This window comes from Centropristis striata, chromosome 23, assembly GCF_030273125.1.
Source record: "Centropristis striata isolate RG_2023a ecotype Rhode Island chromosome 23, C.striata_1.0, whole genome shotgun sequence".
In the NCBI taxonomy this organism is placed as follows: domain Eukaryota; kingdom Metazoa; phylum Chordata; class Actinopteri; order Perciformes; family Serranidae; genus Centropristis; species Centropristis striata.
Window position 1 is genome coordinate 17849998 of NC_081539.1, and position 12278 is coordinate 17862275.

The window sequence follows — 12278 nt, forward strand, 5'->3', positions numbered from 1 at the left end:
TGTGCACACTATTTGCTATTTACTGTCAAAAACCATGAACCTGTTACCACTAAGACAACCTCAACTCCTCTTTTTTTAAGATTCACACAGGGTTAGAAGGTTATGATATTCCACACAGAGTGCAGCTGGCACACCAAGTCATTGTGATTAGATGAGGCACTTGCCCGGTGATTTCATTTAATTAGGTCCCATTTCATTTTCCATCTGTGGGAGGATGAGTTCATTGAGGTTAAGGCCTTTGTCGAAGACCTATTGCGTGAGATTAAGTTGGAGAATATGAGCCATACACTTTTTTTTTCTTCTTCAAATTCCATGACAGAAGACAGTCATAAAGACTCAAAGCTGCCTGTGTTACAAGCCAGATGTCATTTGTTGGTGTCATCAATGCTAACAGAAACTCTGATCAAAGATCAAGCAGAATTAAATTAACTGATATCACAAATCTTGTAAATTCAAAGTTATAATGCCCGGCGCCACTGAAGCAAATCCATGTAGGTTGTTATAAAACTTTAAATATCAAAACCTCAATTTAAATGGGTGAAAGTCATTAGGGAAATCAAAGCATGTGTGAATGGGTTTGTATTATGTGACTACCACTTTGAACTAATCATGTCCAAATGGTTATGGGGAAAGTGATACTCCTCATCCCCTTGACCACTTTCGAGCTGTTGGCCAGGCATTCCCCATGACACTGCTGCTTCCTTTTGACCTGCCAGAGCCCTCAGCAACGGTGGCTCAGATTTTGGAGAGCTGGCAACTCAGGGAAAACAAGTATGGCAATGCTTCTCCATGTGCACGCAATCACCAGCCTCCATGGGCATGTGCAGCCGCCAGGCCCTTAAAGCTGGCCTGGCTATAAAGCCTATTAATAGAGACAGGATGAATCAGCCAAACCCACTTCTGACATTTCAGGAAAACCCTTTACCCTTTCATTCTGAACCTGGCACTCCCTTCCGCATGCGGTATGCCAGACAACAACTGCGGCGTGCCAAAACTGCAGGTAGAATGGTTGATCTGCTGGAAACTTGGCAAATGCGATTGTGATTTTAGTTCAGGGTGTGACCTACTGTGCATTTAAAAAGACAGACTCTACCACGCCTGAAATAAAGGTTTTGATAAAATGTCAGGCCTGTGGGTTGTTTGATGTGACATTGTCACATTTTCTGAGTCTAAGCTCTTTACAGTAAGTTACACTTTCATTCATTCAGTTGTCTTCTCTCTCATGCAACTAAAATCTAAAAACAGAGCATTCAGGGATTTTGTGTCTTTCTCATTTCCTGTATACAATACAAGTCATCACTCACTCCAGCTCATTTCCCTCGTAGTATTGCCTGAGGCTTATAACTGTTGAGGTTCATTGTGTCTGATTTGTGTGTTCCATTATCTCCACGAATGAATCCGTGACAAGGAAAGAAAACGTGTTAAGAGATAGGGGATAAAATAAAAATGGAGCTAAATAGGAGAGGAGGAAGCTAAAGGAGAAAAAGAAGCTCAGAGAGGAGTAGAGGGTGGGAGCTGTCATAACAACATACCATTTGAGAGCGCCAGGCTCCTCTCACCATCAAGTGGTGTCACATTCAATAGTGCAGAGATTCACTGATGAGGCAACAGCCCATATACTGTATACACATACACACACAGACTCAAGCACACACTCACATTTACACACACACAGGCAAGCTGCCAGCTGTTGACTCGACAGATTGGTAGTGTAGTGTACTCAATGGCCCCAGTTCATATCCCCACTGGCCCCTGTCCATTTATCTAAAAATGACTGGATGAGGGGAAAGCAACATGTCATGGTGATTGGACTGCAAACGAGTTTTTATCAAAGCTCATGTTGTTTTGCATTTTCCCCAAGTTCCACCATCTCTTTTAGCCTTCTGTAGATGGGATTTTGGCCCTGCAGCACCTAATAATTCCTATTTATTTACTCTTTTCCAGGACTATTTCACAGATCTGATCACCAACGACAGCACCAACTTTTTCCGCATGTCCAAGCGTATGTACCCTCACCGCCCTGTGATGATGGTCATCAGTCACGCTGCTCCTCATGGCCCAGAAGACTCAGCTCCACAATATGCTGAGCATTTCCCCAATGCTTCACAGCACATGTAAGTTACATACAGACTCACATAGTCACTGGATGTAGACTGCTAGACTGGTTGTCTATTTCAGACAGAAATCTTCTGCTATCCATTTTTCATGGACACCTTTGCTGCATCTTGGGCTAAATCTCACCAATACTAAAGTGATTGGCTGAAGGAAATACAAACACGCTGGAGGTTTTTTCCCCTTATTCAAGAACGAAAATGGGTGTAGCCACGCAAGAGAGCTATACACACTAATGGCTAGTTCACGCTACATGGCTTTAGCCCTCAATTTTAAACTTTCATCTGCAACCGTTTTTGGAAGTCCCCGAAGAAATCCCCCAGTGGCTCAGCACTCAAGCGTTATGTGGCAAGTTGCGTAGTGTGAACAGTAACGCAATCTGCCGACTTTGAAAATCGTTTCGTGTGAACTTAGCCTAACACATATACACCCATCAGGGTTCTTTAACCCCGTAAAATCATGCAAAATGAATGTTCAGGACCTATATTTACAGATTATATACACAGACATTCAGGCTGCTTCCATCTGCTGCTTTATGGAATTTTTCTCGTTAACATCCAATTTGACTTTTTATGATTTGGTGTACATAACATTATTACAGTACTCACGCCCCTCAATTCCCAGTGATGACAGGTTGCTTAGAAGCGGCTTGGGCCGACAACTCGACAAGCGTGAAATCAAAATGATTTATCATCCAAGAATAGCAGGGGCACATACCATGAAGATGATCAGGGATGGCTTTTTTTACGGAGCACGGTGCTCATGCCAAGCCCACATTGGCCTCCCACAACTCTCATTACTGAGTTGAGGCAGCGTTGCAATGCTTTGGGTCTTTCCATGGCAACATGCCCTGCCATCTCTTGGTGGGCCCTCCAACAATCTCCCAGGATGCACTCCTCCACTGGGTGGGGGGAGGCAGGGTGTTTTAGAGAAGAGGATACAAGGTTCAAGGCTGCCATTTTTGCTTAATTTTCCGTTTCTTGCTGTTTCTCAGCACTTTGAGTGTTTCCCACTCCCATCTTCTCACTTTCTATCCCACTTAACATTCCCTTCTGTCTGTTTGCTCCATCGCTCTATCTGTATATCTCTGTTTCTGTCTCTCTATTTACTTCTCCCTCTGTGTCTCCCAGCATCTTCTCCTGTTTTCTCATCCCTTGCTGCTCTCCCCACGCCTCCCTCCCCTCCTGTGAAATTTGCAAAGCACTTCCTGATCCTGTCCATATCAATCAGCATTTTCTCCCTGCGGCTCTTGGGGCGAGAGGAATGCATTGTGTGCTTTGGAACACCCTTTGTGACATTATTAATTTATTTTTAGCTCTAGCCTCTGGGTGAAGTGGGTGGGACTAGGGGCCCGGGGGTGACCAAAGGGGTTGCCCCAGTGATTGTGTGTAGGTGCAGGGTGGGCGGTATGTGGTGTCCTTACTGCAGCAGCACAGGTGGTTGGTTTGGGTGTGTGGTTGTTTTGGTGTTTGTTTACTACATGCTTTTATAACCAATATGGAAAAAGTTTCTTTTTTCCTGGCAGATGTTGTGGAGCAAATGCCTTTATATCTATTATTTTGTTTTGACACTGTTCCAGCATGAGTTTAAATGGGTTCTTTAGTAATTCTCTACAAAACCCAGTCAGTTCCTGGTAAGGCCATCCCCTAATTGAAAGATAAGACATGACATTTGTCTGCTCTGCCACTTTCTGCCTGATACCTCTAATCCCTAATGCACAGAGTTGGGAAGAGACAGCGTGGCAGTAAAGGAGGAGCTGCCTCATAAATCAAATGAGCGTCTGTACTTTTGACAGCAACAATAGTAGGGGAGTGTTTGATGTTAATGTCATTAACATTCCACACTGAAGGTGTTTTTACTCCGTCTCTAAGATGTAAGCCAAGCTCTTGACTTATTTTAAACACCATAGATGCTGTGTGGTTCCTCAGTGGCATGTCTGTCTAGAGCAGAAGTTATTCTGGTCGTAGCTCAACAAGTTGTTTTAGGGAATGTCACTAATCCTCATGCGGGATGTGTCTATGTTAAGTTTTGAAAGGTCAGGAGGCATTCTGGGGTGAACAGCGGGCCTTGGGCTGCTGTAATCCAGGGCTAATACCACAAAACAACGACCTATATGTGACAGGTGGCAGGTGTGACCTCTCCTATGGACTGGCTTCGTTCCACTGACCTCTGCATTCCTGGTTCCCTTGTGCCCAGGGCCCCATACCTTGGTGGCCCATTGCCCAGAGACAGGTCCCTTTGTGGGGCTTATTAGACCGCCTGGCTAGGTGGGTGAAGAGTTCACCCTTCTCACAAAGCAGACCTGAGGAGACGAGGGCAGAAGGCAGCTCACTCAGTCAGAGCAAAGCAGCTTCCAGCAGGTCTTTATTAAGTATCTAAGTCTTGATACTTTGTCCAGCAGCTGCTTATTAACGAGTAGAACCTGTTCATTTATTTTTTGTTTTAGGAATTAACTTGTTTCACTTGTAGTGGAAGGGAAAATATGTTTTGTTGTCATGACTATGAATTTTGGGGCTAACTACATATGCTTGCAGTATATTATTACCTATGTTATGTTTTCGGTTTGGTTTGTTTATTTGTTGTTGGTTTTTTTTTTTGTCTGTTTGTCAACAGAATTACGGAAACACTAGTCGCCTGATATTCATAAAACTCTGTGTAAGGGTGTAGCATAGGCCAAGGAAGAGCCCTTTAAATTTCAGTGCAGATACGAATCACGAAGCATGGCATTGGTGGATCATATACCATTTTGCTTTGAACTCCAGAAACTTTCATACATAAGTCGACTGTTTATCTCTCTTCTTTACTCTCCAGCTAATGCGACAGACAGGTGAACAGCTTCTCTCAGCTATAACTCCACAAACAAGACTGTTTCTACCTCCCTCTTGCTCTTTACCCACTCTTGTTATTCCCCTTTTCAAATGACCATGACTTATTGAGTTTTTGGTCCAGAAGTTGTTGCAAACTTGACTTTGGGGCCTATTATTTTCTTAAGCATGTGCCAACCCTCAAATGACTTGTCCGTGCCAAGAGCGCAGTGGAGCTGGGAGACTCTCGTCTCTGTGTGAGGGGAGAGATGGCCTGAGAGAGAGAGGTGTGGAAAAACAGCTAAGGTGCTGGCTGCTGAGTATTAAGACATTTCCTTCAACAAACAGAGCAGCTATTGATGCGTGTCAAACGCAGTGGACAACTGTGGCACCTGTTACTGAGCAGTAGTTTGTGAAAAGTAGCAGACAGGTGTTTTTTGGCATCTCAAATGGGGTCTTCATAGTTGTTACGTGCTCTCATGACTCGCAGCTCGCCATGAAGATTTTCTTGCGTCTTTGCGATTTCATCAGGCACGCACACATGTATGTTCTATAAATCCTAAATACAAGCAGTTTATTCACATGCCTGTCTCCTCTCTCCTTCCTTTGTGCCCTCCTCCTAGCACCCCCAGCTACAACTATGCCCCAAATATGGACAAACACTGGATCATGCAGTACACTGGCCCCATGAGACCCATCCACATGGAGTTCACCAACTTCCTCCATCGGAAAAGATTGCAGACTCTCATGTCAGTGGACGATTCTGTGCAGAAGGTAAGACGAATTATTAATAGATTTTTTAATGATAGCTGTTCCTCTGAGGCATGTCTGGGTATTCCACTGTCTATCTTGTTATTATCACTCATTTTGCTTCTCAGGTGTTTGAGATGCTCGAGGAAACTGGAGAGCTGGACAACACTTACGTCATCTATACAGCAGACCATGGCTACCACATTGGTCAGTTTGGATTAGTCAAAGGCAAGTCAATGCCTTATGACTTTGACATCCGTGTGCCATTCTTTCTGAGAGGACCCAACATAGAGCCAGGGGCAGTGTAAGTCCAAGCAACAGCTAAAGCCTTTATCACATTTCTTCGTTAACAAATGACAAATGGTCTCCACATTGTAAAAGGTCAAGGATGAACTGTGCTGTGTGTATCTTGATTTATCTTTCTCTCAGCACGTGAAGTTCTATCTTTTGTTATTTAATGTCACATGTATTTCAGAAGATTAAGAAAACTTTATGTGCCTGTGCTTCTTCAGAAACCCTCATCTGGTGCTGAACATTGACCTCGCTCCCACGATTCTTCACATCGCCGGGCTGGACACTCCTCCAGACATGGATGGAAAGTCCATCCTTAAGCTGCTGGAACAGGAAAGGACTGGCAATAGGTCTGTATGGATACATCATACCATGCTGTAATAGATATTATGTACAGTAATTGCACAGCGTGCATGATATGACCAACAGTCCTGTTCGCTTGGCATTATTGAGCAAATGCAGATTTCCATAACCAAAATAATTGCTTTTGCTCCAGCTGAGCATAAAGTGGGTTTGGGGCAATTTGGTGGATTTTCCTTGGCTGCAGGACTTTGGCTCAGATTTACTGAGGTTATTCTGATGAAGTTTCCCGTAGAATTTGTTTGCAAGTTGAATCATTTGTTTCCCCAGCAAACCCACTGTACAAACACGGTCCAATATGAATGAAAAAACATTGTCCTTTTACTATTAGACATTTAAAAAGAGCACAAACAGCTTTTGTTAATATGTCTGCAGTACTAAAGGGAAAAAAAACTCTTAGAAAAATAGAGACTAACAAAAAGAACTGGGATAATCCATTTAATGCTCAAAGAATTTTTACACTATTCTGCAGCCCACAAGGTCTTGAGTTTACTATGATTTACTGCATGCCCGACATACTGCAGCCGATGGTGAGTGCATAGGCCATATGAATTCTATAAACTTTGTGCGTTTTGTTTTCCCAGATTCAAACCCAACCGGAAACCCAAAGTCTGGAGGGACACATTCCTGGTGGAGCGAGGGTAAACTGGTGTTCTTTATTCCCTTTCCACACCACAGGCACATCCATGTCATTGCAGAGCATTGTGTGTCACAAAAACCTGACAAAACATTTCAATGAACCCAAACTGTGCAGGGCTCAGCGACGTTCCCTATTGCACTTTTCCCAGTTATTTGTTATCTGACAGACATTTCCTGACCACAGGCGGCTTGGAAGGCGATGGCGGTGGACAGGGTTGAAGTATTCAAAGTTGTTTGGTAAAGCTATAAGCGGCTGGCAAATTACGATAGTTCACGCAAGAGGCACTGACGCATGTGTAGCCAGGTCATTTGATCATTTACAAGAAAAACAAGCGGCATCTTTGTCTTCTGAGGGGGCCTTGCATATATGGAGCACATGATCAGGGCCATAAACCTGACTTAGCCTGCTGTTCGTGCACTGGCAGAGACAGACGGAAGATAACTAGACACACGCAAAATAAACAAAGACTAGCCAGGCTCAGGATGATGTTACCTGAGGAATGGCTGGGAGGCTCACACTCAATCCACTCACAGGACATGTCACCAGCTCTCCCAGTGTGGAATGCAGCCGCCACACTACAGCCAACGCTCCACTGTTTCCCCCAAGACTGTTTTCTTTGTAGTGCACGCGATGGCATACAGCACATGCTCTCTCACAAACCCTGTCAGCTCTTTATTTAACCTCTCCTCCGCTGCCAGGTATATGTTGCAGAAAACGATACCGCCAATCTGACAGCCCGCTTTTGTTCACTTAGCATGTTAAGCTGTGGTAATGCCAGGGGTACACTGACAGAAACCTGACAACTTGGAAATAAATAATCCCATCAAGCTTGTTTTGTCGCATGATACAGGTGCCTCAGAAAAAAAAAATGAAATGAGAAAGGAAAGACATTGGTAGGAAAATGAAGAGTAAGAGAACAGTAACACTGGTTGACGCCAGATCGTGCTTGCAGCATGTGTAATGATACTGTATATTACAGTATGTCACCCCTCCAGCTGCTGTTTTCCCCACTATCATTTCCTCGCAATCCCTTTTTTTTTCTTCTTCAAATCACTGGCTTGGCCCTCCCATCTCCTTTCCACTAATTTGCTCATTTGCCAACATCTGCAGACACGCATCCAAGAGCACAAAAGAAGCACTCGTTAACTGTGCTGCCGTGCATACAGATCAGTCTCCTGCTGGTGTATGTCTGTGTGACACAAGAACTCGCCGGCCTATGGACTGCTGTGTATGAAATGAAAAGAGTGTAACCTTTGACATGTAGGGGCTTTAGCTCTTTTAATCCATCCCTCCATTAATCCACACTGTTTATAAAACCTGTCAGCTTGTGCGCCTGTCTCTAAATGCTGAGATTAGCCTCCACAGACCTTTCACTCTGTTACTCGGGCACAGATGTAGCAGCACAAACAGAGTAGCTAATGTTTTTTTGTACTCACTGCTCATGTGATATGCTCTATGATCTAAGATCCTCACATGACCTTACAGTACTGTTCCTCCGTGTCTGCGTAATGCTGACGGACAGCCGGGGCTGAATATGTTGTTTGAAAGTCTAATAATCGGCATAATGCAGCCATCAGGGAGTGAGATCGACAACAACTGTTAGCTTTTTAATCACCCTTAGCTAAAGGCTGGGGACTAGAGCCAAGCCAGTGTGTGAACATTGGCTGTTTTCCCCTGGAATAGAGCGCTAGACAGGATCAGACAAGACAACGGTTCTAGTCTTGCAGGGCACAGGTTGTTTTATGCTTCGTCGTCGCCATCATTCTGTCTGTGGGTCGTGGGCAGACAGGCCGTGTTGGCAGAGAGTTGGGGATAAAGCAGGGGATGGAGGGGGGGTTGGCATGGCCTTAGCAACACACTCAGCCAGGTCTTGTGGTAGTAGCAGAGGAGAAAGGGGCAGGACAGTTGAACATGATGCCAAGCCAAGGTCAAACAGCTTGGCCTGAAGCTGAGCAGTGGTGTGAGACTGAGCTGAGCTCCGTGCCCAGACCTTCTGGCACACACAGACGCTACATAACTTAGCCATTCACTGGGCATGACCATGTGAAGCACACAGGAAATAGTGAATCACACTTTCAGCTCAGCTAATATCATAATAATTGAATTGTGTATTGACTCCCTAAATAAGTCTGCAGACGCCAATTTCCTCTAAATTCTGTTTATTTGTTGTTTTATGCAGAAAGATCCTGAGGAAGAAGGAAGACTCGGTGAACACGCAGCACACCAACAGCCTTCCAAAGTACAAGAAGGTCAAAGAGACTTGCCAGCAGGCGGAATTCCAGACGCCCTGTGAACAGCCTGGACAGGTAAAACAAACACACCCATGTGCAAATGAAAATGAGTTCCCCTGATAATCGTTCAGGAACATTTCTTCAGTTCTTTTCTAACAGTAAAGAGTACCACTCGTCTTGATGTGATCTCCATGTTGCTTGCTGAGCCAAAAGTAAAATAGCCATTTACAGTGCATCAGTTGGTTCATAATTGGACCCTTTTGCACTGTTTTGTAGTGCATTAATGTGTTGGTACTTCTCTTTCATCTGTTCCCATTAATTTTCTGGCAGACCAACAGCCAAGTGGTACATTATGTGGCCTTGGAGCACAAGGACCAGAACAAAACAAATTGTTACAAGTTTCAGGTAGCCTTAAATGACAGGCAGGGTTTCTATGGGCTAGAGTAATGCAATCCAGATCCAGTTTATGGTCACATAAATGTGTGTATGTAACAATCAGTTATTAAAGACAGCAACGGAGCAGTTGAGCTCAGCAGTGTGTGTTGTGTGAATGCATGTGAGGCTGTGGTTACAGTATGTGCGTGCACCTGTGTATAGTGTAAAAGTGTCTTCTTGTGGCTGCATTTACAGTTTACATCATGATATGTTGCTGCACAGCATGAAGGATAAAGTTTGGTCATAATTTGCCCGTCTGGCATGATTTAACATGACCTCCCAGTGAGCAGCCTGAGAGCCAGTGGTGTGTCTCTTAGAAAATTACAGGGAAATTGTACTTAAGGCACAGCAGGCAAGTGCTGTATCGCTCCTCTTCATTTTGTTCTGATCTCTCTTTTTCCTCTTGCTCTGTATTTTACAGTTTGTTTTATGACTTTAAATGCCAACTCAACTCCCTGTCGGAAAAAAAACCTTGCTCAGTGCTCTAACTGACGCATTGTCCTGAAATTCCTTGCAGAGGACATATGATGTTCGTATTTGTATTTTGAGAAGCTGTAGCAATCCCTTCAAATGTCACTGCGTAAAGTCCCTATTGGCTGTAACGGCACTGTAGCAGCACCTTCAACCTATATACTGTATAGAGACATCACAACCTTATACAGTAGAAGTCCTTACGAATGTGGGCTATGTGAATTTCTGCATAGACTAAGCATTTCAATACTTTCACAGTATTTATATTATAGTATTTATATGCTTTACAATTAAAAAATATGAACAAGGAAATCTCACTTTTTACAATATGGGACCTTTAAAGGGGTCAACGAAGACATTAAAACTCGGTCTTGAACCCGGTTCGAATGGGAGTTTTGTTTTTGCCTTTTGAATATGACCGCATGATCTTTTGTTCAGACAGAGCAGAATTTTCTCAGAGCAAAGCCTCTGTTGTGTTTTGTCGCCGAGCTGTTGCGGTCCTTCAGAATCGATCATGTGATAATGCTATGGGTCTGTTGTGGGTACACGAGATTTACTCACCAGGGACATGGATAAATATCTGTTACTGTATGTTTCTGGGGGTACAAAATGCTACGAGTGGCTTGCGGTTTCTTTGGGTCTTCCACTTACCGCTCATGTTTCGGTTGCATGGTCACCAATGTCTGCTCCCAACTACCCCATCCTCCTCATCTTCCTCGCTTTCTCATCCATCTCTGCTGTCCTGCTGCTGCAGTGGTACTTCTGTGCCGGAAAAGCACTCAGGAGGGAGGGCGAGGGAAAGGGATAAAGAGAGACAGAGATTGTTTTCATCCCTGAGTGACAATACATCTCTCTCTCTCCCCCATGTCTAGTCGAATGCTGACATAACAGCTTTGTTTGGCCCGTAAGCTCTTCGTCACTATATGAGCCTTCCAAAAGAAACCTGAGCTGCTTTATGGCCCTTTGTTTGGACCCTCGTTCCCACACTCGCCACTGATCATCTGCACTGCGCTCTGCAGATGTGTCTCTTCCATTTATACAAGACCTACTCACAGCAATTAGCCTCAGCTTTCTTTTCCTGGTGGGAATACATGTTGAGAAAGACCAAGCCATGAAGGCGAGTGCGTGGATATATATTTACACAATTACGCTGGTGACGCACTTGGCACAGACATACCCAGTGTGAGAGTGATAGGGGTTTCCTCTTCATTTTCTAGACACCAGACAGGCCCAGTTCATCTCATGTGGTCGCTTTGGTTTATCTTTCCTGCCGCTTTTGGATGCCATTCTTTCCCACAGGCTGAGATTTTCCCGATATATCCGTCAGAAGCATGTGTTTCTCAAGGAGTTCGAAAAATCAAAACAGAGGCTTTTATCTGGGATTAACTTATTCTTATTGTTAACATCTATTCCACTTATTATTAGCTATGCCAGAAAATCTGTTCATTGTTAAACTAACATGGAAAATTCCAAAAAGTGATACAGATCAAGGACACTTGATCGCTTGAAATCTGCCCATAGAAATTAAGTTAGCAGAAAGAATTTGTGAGGGCATATTGTTTCTCCTTGTTTATTTCTGCTGTGGTTGTTGTTGACAGAAATGGCATTGTGTGGAGGAGATCACAGGGAAGTGGAGGATACAAAAGTGCAAAGGTGGTTCGAAAGAAGGCTCGAGGAAGAGGGCCCGCAGCCTGAAGCCCCGCAGCAGTTATGACAATAGAGAGAGAGGCTGCGACTGTGGGGACACTTTCCACAAACCCTCCCGAATGGAGCGCCAGTCCCACCGATCGGGCCAGCGTGAGTACACATGAATCTGGCATGCCTAACATCAGCACCAGCTTTCTCCTTAACTTACAACTTTGTATTGATGTTTCTCAATACCATACTGAGAGTCTGCAAAGGCTCCGGCCTTGACTTCCTGTAACGGATTATTCACGCTCTAAGGGGAGACATATGCACGGAAAAAGCAAACATCCTGCAACAAGTCCTGCAATTTGTTCTGTGGATGCTGCCTTGTGTGTGTGCGCTGTTGGGATTGTGGTTTTGAGTGGTTTGATGCCCTCTAGTGTTGCTCAGAAAAGGTGTAACTGAAATGTGAAAACTGATAAACCTTGAACCCTCTAAGCCCCAAACAGTTTCAGAATTCAAAAATGTTTTTATACAGTGTGACACAGTTATAATGCC

The 12278-nt window shown here is 44.1% G+C and overlaps 1 protein-coding gene across 4 annotated transcripts in view; it reads left to right on the top strand.

Moving 5' to 3' along the window:
* sulf1 (sulfatase 1) overlaps nucleotides 1-12278 on the top strand; it is an 83649-nt gene that overhangs the window by 63337 nt on the left and 8034 nt on the right. For all 4 annotated transcript variants that reach the window (XM_059326656.1, XM_059326659.1, XM_059326657.1 and 1 more), the window contains 7 exons: nucleotides 1945-2114; nucleotides 5540-5690; nucleotides 5795-5970; nucleotides 6179-6307; nucleotides 6902-6958; nucleotides 9137-9263; nucleotides 11693-11891. In XM_059326656.1, coding sequence (XP_059182639.1) covers nucleotides 1945-2114; nucleotides 5540-5690; nucleotides 5795-5970; nucleotides 6179-6307; nucleotides 6902-6958; nucleotides 9137-9263; nucleotides 11693-11891 — 1009 coding nt within the window. The remainder of the gene's footprint in view (nucleotides 1-1944; nucleotides 2115-5539; nucleotides 5691-5794; nucleotides 5971-6178; nucleotides 6308-6901; nucleotides 6959-9136; nucleotides 9264-11692; nucleotides 11892-12278) is intronic.